At 39.4% G+C, this 21,713-nt stretch overlaps 1 protein-coding gene across 1 annotated transcript in view; it reads right to left on the bottom strand.

Moving 5' to 3' along the window:
- Positions 1-21,713, bottom strand: part of creb5b (cAMP responsive element binding protein 5b) — a 51,217-nt gene that overhangs the window by 13,971 nt on the left and 15,533 nt on the right. Inside the window, 2 exon segments of the mRNA XM_046848103.1 lie at positions 13,196-13,306; positions 15,431-15,557. Coding sequence (XP_046704059.1) covers positions 13,196-13,306; positions 15,431-15,557 — 238 coding nt within the window.

Genomic DNA, 21,713 nt, shown 5'->3' on the forward strand with positions numbered 1-21,713 from the left:
CGACCACATTTCTTCCTCGAAGAATAATAATAATGCATTGGACAGTTCTTAACTCAATTTTAGTAGTTTTACCAATCTATTAAAATGTTTCCTTTGCTTGATGCATGCCAATAATTTGACCCTTCTGAAACAGATTAACATCTTTTCCACGACCACAGGACGTTTCTTCTGACATGGTTGTTTAAGAAATGAGAAGCTACTCACTACATCAGTTATGGTTAAATAACTTGTTGCCAGCTGAAACATAATGATCAATGCAGTAATTATCCAATTAGAGGCTCTTACCTATTTGCTTAGTCAAATCCAGGCGGTGACTTTTTTTTTTTAGACGGGCAGTGTATTTCGTTGTTATCTCATCAAAGAAAACTCCAAGTTGATGGTTGTGGCACGATGTGCTGATACGATACAGTTCTATTGTTTTTCCTTCTGTCAATTTCTAAAATAAGCATTGCACTAAAGTATTTCTACAGTAAATTGCATAAGTAGCTCATTTGACAATTCTTCTCATTTTGTGTGTAATAGCTGTATAGTATTAGAAGAAGGTCTATATGGTGATAGTTACCCTTCGATTGGTGTGAATGAAGTGTGAAAATGAAATGTAAGAGTTTTTTCATAATGACAAATGTGTTCAAACACCCACTTTGCTTTACTTGTAAATATTTCATTTATATCACAAGATGCTTTCCCCACTGAACAAGAGTTAATGATAACATGACAATGACCGTATTGTGTAAGCATCTTTTCATCCTTTTATACCGTATATCTTGAAGAGTTAAACAACTCAGTGTCAATCCTAATGCAGGCCATAATAGATTAATGAAACTCCTAGAATGGTTTAGAAGAGCGAGCAAAAAGGATAAACTGTGATTTATTTTACAAATAATATATAAAATCCCTGGCATAGCACATGGATTAGGCTTCTTATGTAGCAACTTAAAAGCTTGATTTTCCTACAAAGGCTTCCATGGACATGCATTTTTGATGGTTTAAGTTACAACTAGTGTCTAAATTCCACTACATCATCCTTCACCTCTAACATCTATTTTTTTTTTCTAGGTTGTCTCTCTTACAGGTACATAATGGCACTTTAATGGTATTTATTGTCACTTCTTCTGTGACACTCAAATTTGAGTGATGCTGTGCTGAGTGCTTTGGGGTGCATCCTTCTAAAAGATTCAGGTTCCATGGGACGAAGGGATGACTTCATATCAATAAAAGAGTGTAAAAAGAGAGAGCGTACCCTGCCCTCTGCTTCAGGAATAAATCAGGCTGAATGAGATCAGAGGGAAAAGGGAGCCCCTAGGTAGAACTAGAGCAGGGAAGACTCTCTTTTTCTTTCTCTCTTTCTCCCTTTCCTCTGTGTGTGTGTGTGTGTGTGTGTGTGTGTGTGTGTGTGTGTGTGTGTGTGTGTGTGCGTGTGTGCGTGTGTGTGTGTGTGTGTATGTGTGTGTGTGTGGCTAGTAATATCTCCCAGGCTCACTACTCACTGTTATCAGTGAGCACCTGTTACGTTCTGTGCATCTCTCCCTAGTCTTTCCGCTTTTCTTCAAATCTCTATACAAATTCCATACACGATGTCTGTATTAACAGTATATGAACATCACTTCAGTATTTGTTCACTATTTGTTGTAACTAATATATTTTTGTATAACTTTATTTTTTATGCTTTTCATACATGATATATTAGCTGATTTTATTTTGCTGTTAGAAGAAGGTTAATAAGCACTGAACCATACAGAGTGCACAGTCTTAATGCTTGAAACTTAGCCATGTAACCATTCCAGACCTTTGGAGAGCAGACCGGGTTTTTATGTACGCATTACAGCTTATTGCATAAATCTGAGCCCTGAGTTTCCTGGCACCATTTCCTGTTCTCTTTGGGCTCTCGGGTATTAGACACCCATCTGGTTCCTCATCACCCCCCAAACCTCCATGCCAGACACAAGGCGGAGTCTCTTTAGAACCATCTCAATCCCTGATGTGGTGAACCCATATGCGCATGTCCAAAATCTCCTCCACACACCCATTAGCTCATTTTATGAGGACCCCCCACCACCACCCACCCCTCGAACACCACCCCACTTAGCCAAGCTCTGCCAGCAGCTCTGAGCTGGAACCTACTTAACTGATTTCTTATGGTCAGGCTTTTATAGAGGGAGAGGCACAGAATCTGGTATTACTACAGCTCTACTGACATGGATGTGTGTGCCCTATGCAATTATTGGAACCAATGATGTTTGTATTGTTTTAATGCATTACCCCAAGTAAAAATGTCAAGAAGTAGGGTTAATTAAATGGTTCAGGGTGATGCATGCTGACCTAGGATAATTTCCTCCATGACACAATAATTGTTTTCATTTGTACATGATAGAGAAAAGCTTGGTCCTCCGTTCTTACTCTGAAGCATCGCTTTAAAGATCCCCAGTTGATAAACAAAATACCACAAACTACTAGACACTCAGTGATTAATGTTCATTATATTAGATGGGATGATAAAATGTAATATCAATTGCTTGACACTGAAGCTATTTAATTGTATAATATACTACATCTAACTGACAGCATAATGAGATATAGTGTATTATATTTCACATGCTTAAAATCAAATAGGCAGCTGTATACATGATTTCTTATGTCTCTTGGTTTATGTTGTACTTCCTCCTAATACTGGACATTTAGAAAAGTTGCAAGACAGCTACCCCCAAAAAAAACAAAACAAAAAAAAAAAACACACAAACAAAAAAAACCCCACATAATTGGTTCTATCAGCTCTTTTAAATTTTGATTGGCGGTTGTTTAGGTAGTTAATTATCTGCCTTGTTCCTGTGCATTAAGCCTAATAGATCATTTTGAATGCACCTTTTTAACCAATGCAGATAACATTACAGTCAGTATCAAGGTCTGAAAAATATCCGGAAACATCAAATGGACATCAGATCTAATGATGTTTCACTATGGCATGAATCGACACTCTGCAGTAACATTAAATTGGCCATAGCCTTGCTTGTTCATGACATTATTAGTAGTTTTATTAGCACCACTGCTTCAGAATGATCCACCTTAAGACGTTTTTAACAGCAAATATTCCAAAATGGATAGCAGATTCCAACAATGAAACCTTATACTGATGTCCCAGTATCTTTCAAAGACCAGGGACTTAGGCCTGTTAGCCAATTTATACCAGCTGCCCCTGTTGACACTAATTAATGTCAAAAGGCAAACTGGAAAACAGATTGAAAGTCCACTTTACTGATCTAACGCTACTCAATACCATATTGAATATTTGCTTTCATTTGTCAGACTGTGCATGCTTTTAGTAAAAGTGCTCCTATTCACTATTAGCAGAATGGATAATGTTCTCAAAGGAAGCTTTACAAAATGATTTTCTCTCTCAAACTGCTTGTGCCTCAGGGTGGCAGGCTGGGTAATGCAGGAGAGGCCTAATCAGGCTCAGTTAACAAAAGCATAAACACACAGACTTCCTGGTCTAACTGTAGCTAAGCCGCTGTAATCAGGGCTGCTCTTTAGTATGGACACAAACATCCATCACTTTACAGTGTAGATAGTGCAGTGCATGACATTAGAGAAGTTCAAGGTTTCACAGTTCATCCATATCACTTACAAGCCAGGGATTAAAAGAAACTCTCAGTTGACTGTCACATGGATCACATTACTGTAAAAACAACTCTGATTGTACCTTAAGCTGCCAGCCTTGCTATGACAGGTCAATGAAAAATAAATGCCTGACATCAAAGACTAAGTAAAAGTGTAATGGTGTAGATTGCCCGTGACTGCAGAGGTCACATTTGGTACTGATCTGTATACTGTGTGAGTTAGGCTTCACTGTGTGTGAGCAATCTGGCCATGGAATCAGGTCATAAACGGTTCAATAATTAGGTGAAATAAGGTGAAACACAGAGCGTGGTGTTCCCCAGACTGGCAACCACCTGACCTAAATTTGTGTTCAACCTCATGAGTCCCATCCATGAAAAAAGAACTTCCTGTAAAAAGTGAGAACAACAAAAATACAATATATAAATCACATTCATATAGGTTACCTCTGAATCTGCTGAGTGTGCTACACCAAGTCAGATTCCACGTTGGCTGACTACACTGACAGGCTGTGAAGCGTGGATGCCCATGCAGCTAAAACAGTGTTATTGCAGCTAAATCAACAAGCTGCTGCACTAAGGCAAACACATGGTAGTCTCTCAATCCCCTGTCCACTCAATAAATAAATTTACAGCCAGCTGCAAAACCAGGAACCCAAAGTAGGAGCCCTCTCTTGTCTTGTCATTATTTAAAAAAAGCTATGAACGCTCTAAGTGCTGTGAATCCTGTGTGGCATTCTCACAGATTTCATTTAGAAACAGCATGCTACACCACAGATTAATTTACATTTCTTTAAGGGGTGTAACTCCATGTCCTCACCCTAACAACTTATTTACAGGGACTTATATGAATAATACTATATGTAGTGTTTACAGACACAGAATCCTGTTTCAGCAAGGTTATGTGGGTTGGAGTGTAAGATCTTGTGACTGCTATAGAGCTCTTAGCTCAACCCTGTGAGATGAATTGAATTGGAACAGTGACTGCACCCCAACCCCCCTCAGCCTACACCAGTACCTAACTTTATTAACGCACTAGTGGCTAAAAGAGCACAAATCTACACAACATCACTCAAAAATCTAGTGGAACATCTTTCCAGAAGAGTGGAGGTTATTATAACAGCAAAAATGAATTACATGTCCAATAATCACATACAAATCTTATGGTCAGGTGTCCATGAACTTTTGTCCATATAGTGTATATATAAATGTGTGTGTGTTTGTGTGTGTGTGAGTGTGTGTGTGTGTGTGTGTGTGTTCAGTCAATAATATCTGAACATTTCAGCTGTGTCTGAGCTCACCATCACTTTCTAATGACATCATTCTCTGACAATGCCACCATTCATACAGATGTTGCTCCCAAAACCTAGATTCCAGCCCTTTCTTGGCACACACTGCCTCACACACAGCCTGGCCTTCAGCCACAGGTGCTGCTGAGGCGCTGAGCACAGCTGGAGAGCTCCACATCTAACTACATATATATATTGGTTATGTCGATGTCCTAGGGGGTCGCCAAAAAGCATCGAGATAACCGATGATCGAGATAAACGAAAATCAAAATGGCGGCAATATATTAACGTGCTTGAAATTTCTTTATGTACATGATGTGCGTTAATAAATGAGAATGTGCATGCACGTGTTTTTGGAGGTTTTTTTACACAACAGCGTTGCCGCGATTTGTTTGATGAAGGCATGCTATAAAAATACATACAGTACATGTTTATCTGTCAGGAATCCACCTGCCACGCCCCCTTCGGCCCCCTTCAGCCCCCTTCAGCGTGTCAGGTGCTTTCTCGGCCGCTTTCTCTGAAGCTCCCGGCTTCAATCGCGCACATATGGTGCTCGTTTAGCATCATCACCAGCTCCTATTTAAACTTCCACACTCTCACTGTCCGTTATTGTTGGTATATGTTGGTTCACGGCGGTTGTTATCGCTCATGTGTACCCCGGTACGTGCCTTCCCACCGGCACTCTCTCAACGGCTGCGCTTTTCTTCCCAAAGCACATCGCAGATTCCCCCTGATCCTGCCATTGTTCATTCTATGCTTTTGCTGCTTATCCCACGTTCCGCGCTGCCAATTTAACAACAGCAAACGGTAAATGGCAAATTTTTCCCCCCTTGTGCTCGAGATATTAGGGTTCGGCGACATAAAAAAGTGAACATACCAAAACAGTTTCCAATGTGTCAATATTTTGTGTAAGCACTATTGTTATCCAGCACTGCCTTAATCCTCCCGGGCGTGGAATTCACCAGAGCTGCACAGATTGTTGCTGGGATCCTCTTCCACTTCTCCATAATGACATCACAACGCTGCTGGATGCTAGACACACAATGCTTCTCCACCCTCTGCTTAAAGATGCCCTATAGCTGCTCAATAGGGTTCATGTCTGGAGACTCCATCACCACCTTCCGTTTCTTCAGCAAGGCAGTTGTCATTTTGGTCGGTGTTTGGCATCGTTTTCATGTTGGAAAACTGCTGTTCATACCCAGTTTCTCAAGGGAGGGCATCATGTTTTGCTTCAGAATGTCACAGCACATGTTGGAAGTCATGTTTCTCGCAATGACCCAAAGCTCCCCAGTACTAGCAGCACTCATGCAGCCCCAGACCATGATGCTACCCCCACCATGCTTGACTGTTCTTGGTGCTCAGCAGGGTGTCGCCACACATGCTGGACATCATCTGAGCCAAACAAGTTTATCTTTGTCTCATCAGACCACAGGACATGTTTCCAGTAATTCATGCTTTTAGACAGGTTGTCTTCTGCAAACTGTTTGCAGGCTTTCTTGTGAGCCAGCTTCAGAAGAGACTTCGTTCTGGGATGATGGTATGATTTTTTTTATTATTATTTAACTCGAAAACATACTCAACAACGCCCGGGGTATAAAAATAAACTATAGTTAGTGCAGTGCCACTGTGGCTACTCACTCTGTACCGTAAGATTTGTTTTGCGCATGCATGAAAACACAAAAGACTCCAACAATTCCGCATATCGAGGGAGTGAATGAATGAAGGATGGAAGAAATGAAAACATTTGTTAAAGTATGCTGAAATAAGTAGAACAATTAAGTAAAACTTACCTTTAGAAAATTTTATATTTAATAAAAGTGTATTCCATTAATTAGATAATAAGTAAAATGGTATTCACCTTCCTTACGTCATATGCCTCTCTCTGTAATGCCACGCGTTGTTATATTGCGTTTTTGTACAGTATCGTTGTTTTCTATAATTGCAACGTGATAGTGGTGGTATTAAGAGGTGGATTAAGTCGGGTAAGTCGGTGTATATATATATATATATATATATATACAGTACAGACCAAAAGTTTGGACACACCTTCTCTTTCAAAGAGTTTTCTTTATTTTCATGACTATGAAAATTGTAGAGTCACACTGAAGGCATCAAGGGCTATTTGACCAAGAAGGAGAGAGATGGGGTGCTGCGCCAGATGACCTGGCCTCCACAGTCACCGGACCTGAACCCAATCGAGATGGTTTAGGGGTGAGCTGGACCGCAGAGTGAAGGCAAAAGGGCCAACAAGTGCCAAGCATCTCTCGGGGAACTCCTTCAAGACTGTTGGAAGACCATTTCAGGTGACTACCTCTTGAAGCTCATCAAGAGAATGCCAAGAGTGTGCAAAGCAGTAATCAAAGCAAAAGGTGGCTACTTTGAAGAACCTAGAATATGACATTTTTCAGTTGTTTCACACTTTTTTGTTATGTATATAATTCCATATATAATTCCACATGTGTTAATTCATAGTTTTGATGCCTTCAGTGTGAATCTACAATTTTCATAGTCATAAAAATAAAGAAAACTCTTTGAATGAGAAGGTGTGTCCAAACTTTTGGTCTGTACTGTATATATATATATATATATATATATATATATATATATATATATAAATTATATTACATTGCATCCGGACTACTCCTCTGGAACTATAACAGACAACAAAATTATCCATCATTCATGTTTTAACTATAAGCACTTGTGAATATTTCCAGTAATATTCCAGCAATACACAAATCTGAACAGGTTTCACTCCAGCCCAAGTGTGCTAAAGTAGTCCCAAAGTTGCAGTTCCTGTATATATCCTTTACATCATCTTGAATGCAGTATCCCTCAGTAAAAGTTTCTTTAAGATAGGTTCGTTTTTCTCCCCCACTCCAAGCTTTAAAAAAGGAGTACATTTACAGCCAGCCAAGGATGATGTCACTCAGCGCAGCATGTGCCAGCTCTTGGACCCAGCAGTGGAATGGTGCATGAACACATAGCATTGTTGACCACATAAAAAAAGCCCACCTCCTAGCCTGATTTTTAGTGACAAATTTATTGTCCCTAGTAACAATGTAAACAATAGATAATTACCCCTCAATAACAAATCACACTTTTGCTATGTGGCGTCACTCACATTACTAACAAGGCTAGCATTCCAGCAAGGCCTTTGCTTTGGGAGGAACTTTATGGAAGACTAGGCGTAAGAGTCTGTGTGCTTTTAAACCCACAAAATCAAGAGTGCTCGAGTGCAGCATTGCTTGGAAACTCGAAAGCAGAGGATTAACATGTAATAAGTGCAGCTATAAAAATCAAAGTGGAGGTATAGCATAGGCTATAGGCAAATGCCATGTATTAAAATGACTTTTCACCACATTTTAAAAACCCTAAGATCTTAGCTATGCATGTACACATAGGGTGATAATCTTAATTAATGACTCACTGCAGAAATTGTTTTGAGCGGAGAAAAGTAGAACACTTGATCTGATGTTGTACAGTTGGCACACACACACCGCTTTTTCCCTCCCACTGATAAGAGTGTGTTTGGGCTTCCCTCTCCCCAGAGACAAAAGTGCTTTTATTTTTCCAAACAATTTAAACTAAGAAGGATTTCGCAGAAGAAAAAAATCAGATTTGAGTCCTGAAGTGCTCATATACAGCCCTGCCAACAGACACGCTTACACACACACTAACACACACACACATAAACACATACACGCACACACATACAGACACACTGTCTTTGATGGAAGTCGGCAAATATTTTGTGCAAATATGTATGTGTGTGCACGTCTTCCTGTGAGGTGCTGTTGTCTTATGTGTGGCTCTGAACACACACTAATACAAACCTAAACCACAGAGGAGTGTTAAATGTGTGATGTCATGATTGGAGTAGAATGGGGTGCTCTGTACAGCATTTCCTTTCTGGACACAGATTCCTCAAATGCAAAACACTCATGCAGACTCACACACACACACACACACACACACACACACACACACACACACACACACATACACACACATACTCTGACTACATACTGTATGCCAGCTGCTGCACAGTAGTGGCACAGTGATTATTGTCTAGTGCCTTTAAGTTAGTATATGTTTAAAAAAGAGAGAGAAAGAAAAAGCAATGCACATGTCCAAGAAAATTGTTGCGGTACTGTCTTTATGCCTGTGTGTATGTAAGATTGTGTGTGTGCGCATGTGTGAAAGGCTGTAATAGTGAACCCATGGGGAGGATGAAAGCAGCTTATGCAGTATTCAGGCCCGGGATCCTTAAACCACTGAAAAATCAATTTAGCCTCATCAAGCAGGGCTCACTGTACAAACCTATTGGCACACACACACACACACATACACACAGACACACACTCACAAATGCACACATGCACCCAGACACACACACACACACACACACACACACACACACACACACACACACACACACACTTTAACCGACTTACTCCTAGCTTTTACTTACCTTTCATTTCCTCTTCATTTCCTGCTCTTCCTTAATTTCTTTATCTGAACTTACATGTTATACATTCCCCTCTGACATCTCATTCTCTTCCTCATTCTGTCTTTCTTTCTTTCTTACTTGCTCTCTTTTTCTGCCAGTCTCCTGTGGCCAAAGGGATGGGTATAGAGTTACAGTGGGGGGAGATATTTCCCATTTAGAGTAAGTCAACATCTCCGGATAATGAGATTAAGGCAGGATCTGTGTGCTGCGCTCTGTAGCCTCGACTCAACCGTGTGGGGACACATGGCTCTGATCAGCATGGGGTCATTCGATAGCACCCAAAATCATCATCCAACAGGGATCATAACGGAAATTACGCTCATTAGAACAAAAATGGACTTAAAGTACTACAGGTCAGATAGTCACCAATAGTCCAGCTGCATGGTTTCTTTCCTGAGCTTTGTGTTTCAATTTTACATACAATGTAAAAAGGGTAACAAACGTGTGTTCTGTGTTCTTGCACAAACAAGACTTTGTCGAAAAAAAAGGGAGCGAGCTGAGATAAGCACCAAGCTAAATTACACACATGCAACTTGACAGGAAGGATTTCTTTTAGTCGAGATCTGCTCTGGAGACATATTCTTGGACTAAAATACACTGTCAATCTCTGTCTGGAAACCTGACTCTCCATGATGCATATTGCATGTGTGTAATTCACAACTAATTTCCCATTAATGACCTTAGTGAATCACTAAGCTAAAAAGTGTTATGTCCACGCAGAGATCATCTTCTGACAAAGCTGCAGTCAGGAAATAAGACATTTCATGGATATTTTAAAAGAATATTGTTTTAGATAAAAACGAATAGGTATTTGTGTGTTTGTGCATGAGTGTGCACATGCGAGCAAGACAGGGGTGCGACGTGTGTTGGGGGAACGAGCTGTTCGCTTCTAATTGAATTCCAATCAAAGAGGGAGCACTCAGAGGATGTTCTTGGAGTCGAGCCAGGACAGCGATAAGACAGTACATTAGACTAATATTATGTTCCCTCTGCCTGTTTCCATGGGGAACAAAAAAGAAACACAGCACGATCAATCTTGAACATAAGAGTGGAAGAAATTCCCTCCCATCTCACCAACTAATCACTTACATTCTGACCTACACACACACACACTCACACACACACACACACACACACACACACACACACACACACATACACACACACAGTTTCTGTTTGTATTGCCTTTCTCAGCAATACTCTTATCTCCTCTGAGTCCCAGTATTTTTTAGTCCCAGTCTTTTTTCTATCACCCCTACACACACACACACACACACACACACACACACACACACACACACACACACACACCCACATGCACACGCACAAGCACATGCAAGAGAACAACGTTTTTTTCTGTTACATATTCTGCCATATACTTAAAAGTTACATTTGGTAATAGTCTATAGACATTAATATTCATAAATCCTTGCTAAATTATTTTTATATATAAAATTGTAACAAATGTCTGTATTCACTTGAACTCAGTGTTTAAAATCTTCACAATATGTATCCGGTATCCTGATATTCAAATTACTTTTATTTTTAAAATTTATGTTCCATCTGCAATTCCTTACAGACTGTTCTTGCATCCTGGCAAATGTTTCTTAATAACCAAAGCTTTCTTTTCCCTCAGCGAATGAAACACATTTCAGTGCAGTTCACACTCACTAAAAACTCTTAACCCACATTTTTTTGAAAAGCTCGTTACTAATAGACACTCCCTGCTAACAACAAATTTCATGAAAAAGTTTTTTTCAAGACGTTTTTGCAAATTGGTAAAAAAAAAAACAGACACTAGAAATACAGAATACACAGATTCTGTTTCTACACTTCTGAATCTTTCTGTGCCACATAAAAAAAAAAAATATGAAACACTATCAATTTCTATAGAATCCAGAGAGGCAAAGACAATCCTGCATAGATTTATATTTGGATGATGAATTTAGTGAATAAAATGAGTACACCTGCCAGTTTTCAAAACAAGTCACACGTGGAAGTCTTCTGAAATGTGGAGGATTTTAAAGAAATTGTAACAAAATACAGCACAGAGACAGACAGTTACATATAGAGACATACATTATAAGGACAAAAGTTTGTGGACACCTGAGCATACGATTTGTATGTGCATTTGAAACATCCCATTCCACATTTAGTTTTTTACAGCATTTTTGCTGTTCTCCACTCTTCTGGAAAGATGTTTCACCAAATTTTGGAGTATGCTTTTGAAGATTGGTGCTCCTCCAGTCACAAGGGGTTTAGTAAATTCAGGTACTGAATTTAGGATGTAAAGTGAGGAGGCCATGGGGTGCAAAGGTGTTCAGTAGGATTGAGGTCAGAGCTCTATAGCAGGCCATTCAAGATCTTCCAGTCCAACCAATGTAAACCATATGTTCATGGAGCTGGCTTTGTGCACAAGATCTGAGCTTCATAGTTCAAGTGAGTTGAAAATTAAATGCTACCACATCCCAAGTCACTTTTTGATACCATTTTGGGGAAGATCCACATATTGATCTGGTGTACAAATACTTTTGTGGAAATAGTGTAGGATGAAGAAGAAGAAGAAGAAAAAGAGGCGCTCTCTCTGTCCATGCTGCGATTAGTGTATGCAAGCACCAGGGAATTATTTCAACACTGCTCGAAAACATTGCATACATCAACAATAACAATAAAACAAATTTGCCTCATTGAATCAAAATGATGTAAAACATCTTGCAGATGTTTTTTTTTTTCAAGAGTACCACTTGTCCCCATTATACCAACCCCCCAGTACACACACACACACACACACACACACACGCCTCTAGGTATTTTGTAGAAATGCACAATTTTGTGTTGTATTTCAATGTGTTGTATTTTTTGGTGAGTACAATGTATGATTTCAGAGCCAGTGTAAATGTGAGTGTAGTGAGAAACCTGATTGAGGATTTCAGACACTGACACACTGTTTCCAGGAATGTACTTTAAACTGTAATTACTCCAAGATACACATAAATAATCCTAGGCGAACTTGAACATTTAATGTGGCACGAGCGATCTTGCATGCAAAAGGGTGACAGCATTTTGTTTGGAGAATGTAATTTTAGAGCTCCCGCTCATTATGATGCTGATGAATGAGACCTTTATTCCGGCTGTTTTCCTTGCGATACTGAAAACCTCTGCGACTTCCCTGCCACTGCCTTTGAGAATAATATCTGCTCGAGGATTTATGTGAATTGAAATTTCAGGTGCACATACTTGCCCTTGTTTTTCTTGATTGATTTAGATTCATCATTGTGTTCTTTATGTGTGAACTGAAACGAACCAGAGGTATCGCAAACATACATGCGTGCTTTTTGTGCGCAAGAATTTTTTACATTTTACAAAATAATTTTTATGTCAATTTTTCATAGACGGATTTAAATCAGAAATGTAGGAGGTTTAATGGCCAGAAAATTTTTCACTAAAGAAGAGGGGGGAAAAACATGATGGATTTTCTAAGCGCTCATTTTTGTTTTCTTGCCGATGAGATCACCCCTCAGTTTAACTAGTGTTAACAAAGCTGCAGAAATGCTTATGTGGGCACCTGAGATACATTAGTGATGCACTTCAGATCATATGGCCTATATAGCAACCAGTGTTTATGCACGTGGGTACCTGCACAAACACTTCACGTGGAGACCCAAATCCAAATCCAGTTTAGAAAAAAAAAACTGTCACAGTGTCGATTAAACAGCTAAGAAAGGTTAATGCTGTGTGGTATTCATGTGTATATGTGCACTTTTGTGTATGTACGGACTAACCAGTTTTGCTTCCGAATGCATGGACGGTACATGAGGAGAGGAACAGGAGCTGCTGTGGGTGGGGCCTTGCATGCCCATTATGTTGGAGCCCATGGACATTTGTCTCTCCATCTGTTCGGGGGGGAAGCAAACAGCAAAGCAACAGAACATACACAGGTCAGGAAAGGAAAAACAGGAATGAGACAGACTACAACACATCTATAAATCTGTTACACACTTTTTTAAATCAAATGAACACAAGACAAGATATCACAAGTGTTCGAGGAGAGGCCACTGTGGCACTGGTGTGTACGTATGTGCTTAAAAGGTGTGTTTCTGATTTCACATAATTTTTTTTGTGAACAAATGAGTGGTCAAAAAAACCCTTCAACACAGGAAGTTTAACTCTGCAGAAGTGTGAGGCTTAAAAATAGAGCTTTGCATGAGCGGTTACTTGTGTCAAGTGTGTGTGGGAAACATGTCTTTAGCCTCAGAGGGAACTAAATGTCCTCATGCTAATAGGAATATAGCTTTGACTATTATTTGAAGAAGAGAAAGAGCGGAAAGATTTCGTTTTATGTACTCTTATCTCCTCTGAGTCCCAGTATTTTTTAGTCCCAGTCTTTCTTCTATCACCCCTACACACACACACACACACACACACACACACACACACACACACACACACACACATGCACACGCACAAGCACATGCAAGAGAACACCATTTTTTTCTGTTACATATTCTGCCATATACTTAAAAGTTACATTTGGTAATAGTCTATAGACATTAATATTCATGAATACTTGCTAAATTATTTTTATATATAAAATTGTAACAAATGTCTGTATTCACTTGAACTCAGTGTTTAAAATCTTCACAATATGTATCCGGTATCCTGATATTCAAATTACTTTAGCCTCAGAGGGAACTAAATGTCCTCATGCTAATAGGAATATAGCTTTGACTATTATTTGAAGAAGAGAAAGAGCGGAAAGATTTCGTTTTAAATACTTAGGTTAAGGTTGGGTTTAGGTTTAGGTATAATATTTTGTCGCTAAAATAATAGAAAAGTAAATAGAAATACCTCAGTAGTAGTAACACGTGTGTGTGCAGGTGTGTGTAAGAGCAACACTAATTTCCTTTCCTAAACCATGCAATCTTTTTTCTCCACTCCCCTGACAAATCCACCTCAACCCCCCGTTCCCCATGAGCCCAGCCAGGTGGACGCAGAGCAGCCTGCAGAAATTACTGGAGAAATATTTGGTATAAAAATATGTCCCTACACTGCACCCCATTCCTGGGACATCGGTCTCTTGCCAAAAACATGTCCAGCTTTAATTCAATCACCACTAAGCTTCTTTTCCCCACCATCAATATGAACTGGCTTCAATTACAATGAGAACATGTGTTGTGTCATTAAAACCCTGATGCGAGTGCTCTCACACACTGACTCGGCTCCATGCATCCAGCTCTTATTGACTTAGCTACAACACAATTAAAGTTACAGACACTGAGGTAGGAATCTATACTCCAGAATGGCCTCCAGTGTCACTGATATGTGCAGGGTACTGGGAAAGTTTAGTACAAGACCACTAATTCCATTCAGCCTACAAAGATTATAATAAAAAAAACTTTCCGAATAAATACAATTACAAATGTGTAAAAATAGAAAGATTAAATCAAATATAGTAATACAACAATAGTTAAGCTTTATGTCACATCAGTAATTACTTATTCACTATTACTCTCGGAAACAATTTTTACAAATAATTAAAGCTGGTAACTGATATATATTGGTGAATGTACACCAAATTAATTTAGCAGTTACAACCCTATAAACTTTTTCTATTTCATTTACTATAGTTACCAAACAATTCAAAACATACCACAATAACATTAAATTCTCAAAATGGATAAGTTCAAAAGTGATGATTAATTTTCTAGTAGTGCAGATCTGAAAAACATACCACCTGTAGTTCAAATCACAACTTTGGTTTATATGCATATTTGGATCAGGGTTAGTATATGTATTTGGATCTGTGTTAATTTGTATATTTGCATCAGGGTTAGTATGTTGGGTTAGTATGTATATTTTGGATCAGGGTTAGTAGGAATGTTTGGATTGGGGTTAGTATGTGTATTTTGATTGAGGTTAGTGTGTGTGTGTGTGTGTGTGTGTGTGTGTGTGTGTGTGTGTGTGTGTGTGTAAATGAGTGAGTGATTGCATATAAGTGAATGTTTGTAGGCACTCACAGGCATGAGCACGGCAGAGGATCCCTGCATAGTGGGGTCGGGCAGAGTGCCAGGCATGGAGGCTGGCAGAGGCTGTCGCTGTCTGTTCCTTAAGTGCAGCAGTGATGAGAGAGAGCCAGGAACTGGGCTGAGGGGAGAACAGACAAATGGATAGACAGATGCATGAGACCATAGAGCATGTATGTCTTTAATCAATAATAACAATGATGCAAACTTCCGTTAACATAGGGGATGTTGCATTTATTTTTACAGCAACGAGACTTCCCATTTTTGTGGTTCATATTTTCTAAGAATTTTTTCCAAAATATCAACTCTCTCAGTGAGTCATTATCATCTCTTCTGTCCATCGTTTCCTCACTGGACTGAAAGCTGGTCTGCAATAATAGTAAAGACTATTAGAGTGCCTAATGTTCAAGAGACTTTAATCTACTGAAGAACTTCAACACATTTAAAGATATCGAGTAACGCACAACCATTTTATCTTTGGTCAAATGAAGTATATTGTTACAGTAACAGATTTAACACTTTACTGAGTGCAAAAGATGGCATGTCTCCTATAAAGTGTAACAAACATCCTAATCTTTAAATCATTAATTGTAAAAAGTGAATTCACAGCCCATTTTTGGCATAACACCAGAACACACAGAAGGACACACACATTTATTCTAATTTCAAATTACAGAGGCATAAGTGGCATTTTGGGGGAAAAATGAAAAGTGTCATTTAGATTTATAATAACTATAGTTCATGGGTATATACACAGTATACAGTGTGTGTATATATATATATATATATATATATATATATATATATATATATATATATATATATATATATATATTAAACATATAGTTCACTAAGTTGTAACATAATGCAAATAAAAAATGTATTACTGCTACAATGACACCTTTTATTTCTAATAGTTATCTAACCCTGATAACTGAAAACAAATTCTCTGTAACAATATCTGATTATATCCCTTTTAAATATACAGCTCATAATGAACATCGTATGAACACATAAAACCAATAAACAAAAAAAGTTTTTACTATGACATCGCAGCATAAAGTAGGTATACCCCAAGATATCACACCTATATGTGGTTTTCCCCAATCTGCTGCCACAGTTTTAAAAGCACATATGCAGAAGATGCCCTTGCATGCTAAAGCATTACAATTTAGTTCTACTGAAACCAAGAGGCCTGAACCTGTTCTAGCATTACAATGCCCCTACAAACAAATCCTGTTCGATGAAGACACTGTTTGATAGTTTGGAGTAAAAGAACATAAATGACCTGTTTTGCAGGAGACCTGACCCCAACCCCACTGAACATGCTGGAAATGGAGATTGCGCTCCATGTCTCCTTAACCATCGTCTGTGATTGAAGTGAGTAATGCACCAAAATCTAATGGAAAGCCTTTATAGAAAATAACGTTTACTAAATCAGCAAAATGAAAAACTAAATTCGAAATGGGGTGTTTAACAAGCACATATAGGTGTTATGGTCAGTTGTCCACATACTATTAGCCATATATTGTATAATAAGCTAAACCTAACTGTTTAAACTAAAAAGCAAAATACACTGAAAAAAAATATTTTTCATTCACTAAGGAATTACTAAAGAATCAATGCCTATATTTAAAAACATGCTATCCATTTATTTAATCCTTGGTCAGTTTCACAATGTTTATGTTTATATACTTGGGAACTATAATTTCCTAAATTAATTTGAAAATGTAGGCTTGAACCTTAATAACAAATGAACAAACATGAAACATTAATAAACAGAACCATGCTTATTGTAAGATGAGACCAATTATGAAGTTAAGTGATGGAGATGAGGTAGAGAAACAGTCAGAATTCAGTGACCATGCAAACATTTCTACCTCTATTATATTCCCTAATGGTTTCTACTGTTTCTGATAGCATAGTCATACGGTTGATATCTAAATGAAACCCATTTCAGGTTCAAATCCATATCTGGATATCTGGAACACTAAACAGATAACAAATTGAGTTACACCCTCTAGTATATAGCTTAATATCTCACCAATAAATAATGTGTTTCAGTACCATGATAATGTGCATGAAAATGCATGGGGCTGTTGTGATAGTAGTAGAAGCACTGGCAGGGATGTATGTGTGTGTGTGTGTGTGTGTGTGTGTGTGTGTGTGTGTGTGTGTGTGTGTTTGGGAGGTGTTCTTAAAACCCCCTGTCAACTACAATGCCTGCACATGGGCCTATGAAAACATGGTCAATACAACGGTAACACAATCTGTCATTTAGACCTAAAATATCTCATTCATTCACTCAATTATTGAGTGATATTATACTATTATACTTTCAATTAGATACAATAGCTAAGATATTTCAGTTTAGGTATGTAATGTGTTAGAGTATTCATCTTACAAGTTTGTACAAAATAAAATCCCCACATCAAAATGCTTGCAGAAGGAGCTCTGCAGAGCTGACACTTAATCGTCAATCACATCCAATCCTTCTGGTACGTTTTGCCCAGCCTAATCCACCCTATACAGAACAGGCACTCAGTGATGTCATTTAAGCAACTGCCATCAATTATTTAGCTGGTAAGCCCAAAGCATTGCAGCTGCTCTGCCACGGGGCAACACGATTACATTTCATTACACAGCAGGCTACATGGATCCTTACATTTTAGCATGCATGCTAATGTCATAAACAAAGGATGTGCTTAACAACACAGAATAATGAACAATCAGCGTTTGCCAGTGCCAAGCACTATTATGGCCAGGAACGTGGGATGACAGACAGCTGGGAGGTAGATGTAGGAAAAGGGGAAAACATTCCTCACCTGAACAAATATATGTATTTATACAGGCTAAATGGCAGCAATTGCACTGCTGACATGTGCGCACACACACACACACACACACACACACACACACACACACACATCCACACACACACTGGCACTGTCATTACCATTCTGACATATTGTCATTTATGTTCAATGCTCCAATCCATCACAATCAATGCTAGGGGCCCTTCATAAACTTGTGTGACATGTTAATGAGATGAGTGAATGTCTCAATCTCTGACACGCGTGTAGGAAGACAAGGACAGGATCAGTTTAACTTTCTACATGTGACCCACATTTCAGCCCTATTTTCCATTTGCAAGACAAAGTGCTTATCACACCAGCATCTTGCTGAACTACACAATGCCTTTTTATTTAGCCTGATTATTACTGTGATCTGTAAACCCTTACAGTGCTCTACTGAAGTTTTTTAATGTTTGACATATTTACAATAGAAAAATTATAAAATTTGTTATTGTATGTAGCTAACCTTAGAGCCTCACAACCCACACCCCCACCCATCCAGGCTAATGTTAACAGTAAAGGTCTCTGATCTGTCAGGAGTCTTTAGAGCTGTGGTTTTCAATAGAGACACAGAGGCTGAGCAAAAATCTAATTTCTGTGCTGTGGGGTCCCAACCACTGTACTTGTGCAGTTTCTCAATCTCAGTTTCTCACAAACCATATACAACTGGGTGAGTTAGAGGAGAAAACATGTGCTGGGCAGTAGGTATTTCAAGCCCTGACTGCTCTAGTGCTAACTCCTTGTGTTGTCCAAACAAATAATTAGTTATAAATAATAAAAGAATAAATAAAAATGTATCTACTAACTAGCAACTACTATACCATATGAGTAAGACAGAGCAGCATAACACAAGCTCAGTTCGAATCTGGGCCTCCACCCAGACAACAAAGGGATGAAAAAACAAGGTTGCGTGAAGAGAAAGAGAAAAAAAGTGAAAGATGAACGGAGAAAGAGCGAGAGAGCGAGAGAGAGAGAGAGAGAATTCCTCACACACGTAAAGACGCCTAGGGCAGGAAGGCCTCCAAATTGCAGTTGAGCTTGGCTAAAGAGAATGAAAGCAGCTTTCCCGCTGTCAGCTACTCACCTGACCCAGAAAGACCATAGGGGGGCTAAACTACAAACAGAAACAATTTAAGACACAGAGAAGTTCCCCAGGCATCTTGTATTTGTACATATTGACACCAGTCATCGTGTACATACATACTCAGACACTCATTCACACATTGCAATGTGGACTAACCAATTCACTTACCAACGTATATTTATATACATATTATTATGATAATACTATGAATGAGTGGACATACAGGTGTTCCTTAATAGCACAGCAGTATAATTCAGTTAGAGCGGTTTGGTAGACAGCAAAATGTTTTGGTTTCGTGCTCTACATATTAAACCAGAAGTTGGATTTTATTTTAATTCAAATGGCAAAATATTAGTATGGCATTATTTTTTTATAATAAAATCTTGCACTAAAGAATACCAAAAGTATTGGTCATATGCACTGTATGAATAAATATGCTGTGTGATATATACAGATACTGTGAAGAACCACATCCTTATTATGCTATACATTTTTTGCCATGCTGCCCACTACTGATTGACAATACATAATGTTGGCGAATGGTGAATCTAGCCAAAGACAGACCCACAGCCCGACCCTTGGTTCTCAGATTACATACACATCCCCACTCTTCTCAACATGACATCACTCTTCTTTCTGTCTTTATCTCTCTCCTTTTTCTTTCAGCACTGTAGTATTTTGCATCTTGAGATCCATTCTGTAGCCTTTTCTCTTAGTCACCTCTGATGGGGACACACAGTCCTAACACAAACACACTAAATTCTGATGCACACACTGAGGCATATGCAGGTCCAGATAAGATGAGAACGCCATGTTTAGCATTGTAGCTCTAGGAATCCTGCACATCATGGGCATGCTCAAAATGAACTATCAGGGTGGATGAATAAAATGTTAAGGGTGTATGAGAAACGCTGTATATACTATGGGTCAAACTATTTTTGCTATATGGTATACAACGGTATCATGCATATAAATTAGACAGAAGACATGCAGCCAGAATGCAAGACTCAACCTCAGTTGCCACTTCAACACAAGTGGTCTGGTTGCAGCACATAGGAAAAGAGAGAGAGAGAGAGAGAGAGAGAGAGAGAGGCACAGTCAGCCCACTGACTCATATCCTTCCCTTCTACTCTCCTTCCAACAATGATGTAATGCTCTTGGCTTCTTGCCCTCCTCCCACCCCCTGACTGCCTTACTCTCTGGCTCTCTCTCTCTCTCTCTCTCTCTCTCTCTCTCTCTCTCTCTTTCGCTCTCTCTTGTAACCTTTTTCTCTCTTTCTGCTTCTCTCTCTCTCTCTCTCTCTCTCTCTCTCTCTCTCTCTCTCTCTCTCGCTCTCTCTGCGCCATGCTGGTGAGGTCAATGCTAACTGGAGCAGACACGGCAGGAGCAAAGAACTTTTACTCTGTGTGAATGTAACCAAAACAGCCCAGGCTCACTTCCAGCCGCTGGGAGATGGTGGTGCGGTCTCCACAACAACGGGCCTAAACAGTGAGAGAAACAGAGAGAGTCCAAACAGCTTGCAGCTGCCTGGCGCTCTGAGTAAATACAGCACAAGACCTGCTCCTGATTTACCACTTTAATCACGAAAAGAGAGAGAAAGCGAGAGAGAGAAAGAGAGAGAGAGAGAGAGAGAGAGAGAGAGAGAGAGAGAGAGAGAGAGAGAGAAGGAGAAAGAGAGGGAGAGGGAGAGAGGAAAGGGGGGGTTTAGATACAAAGGGGCGTATAGCTTAAGAGAGTGCCACAGTGCTTGGGACAGCTAGTGCAGGGAAGAAGGGGAGGTTTAAGAATGCAATCAAATAAATCAAGCCCTAATGGCTTGTGAGACAATTACCACATGGAGGAGGGACAGCAATCTTGGCATGTCCTTGTCCCATTGCTGAAGGACCTGAATTAAATAACTCAAGATGTGGAATTATATGAATTATCCAGGTGTGGAAGAAATGCAACAGCAGGCACAATAAACCACGTGCTATCTATGAGAGTGTGAGATTTATCCTGGGACATCCTCAGGGCGAATCAGCATCCTACAATTCCTGTAGTGTATAACAAACCTATAATCATGTGCCAGCATTTCCCTCAGCACATGGGGTGGAACTGGTCTGGAGAGAAAAAAAAGAACTGGCACAGGACCAGCTTCTTCCCCATGTGACTGAAACTGGCTCATGAGTCCCGCCTACACCTGTCAGTAGAACCTGCTGCCCATATATCACCCTGAGAGCTTCACTCGTCACATGGATTTAGTCCCACCCACCAGTTGCTGGATGTAGACAGAGCCAATCAAACAGAGGCAGACCCAGGTGACAGCTCTGCTGATGCAGTCCATTGGTTTGGATAAAAT

Source organism: Silurus meridionalis, chromosome 4 (genome assembly GCF_014805685.1).
Source record: "Silurus meridionalis isolate SWU-2019-XX chromosome 4, ASM1480568v1, whole genome shotgun sequence".
NCBI lineage: Eukaryota > Metazoa > Chordata > Actinopteri > Siluriformes > Siluridae > Silurus > Silurus meridionalis.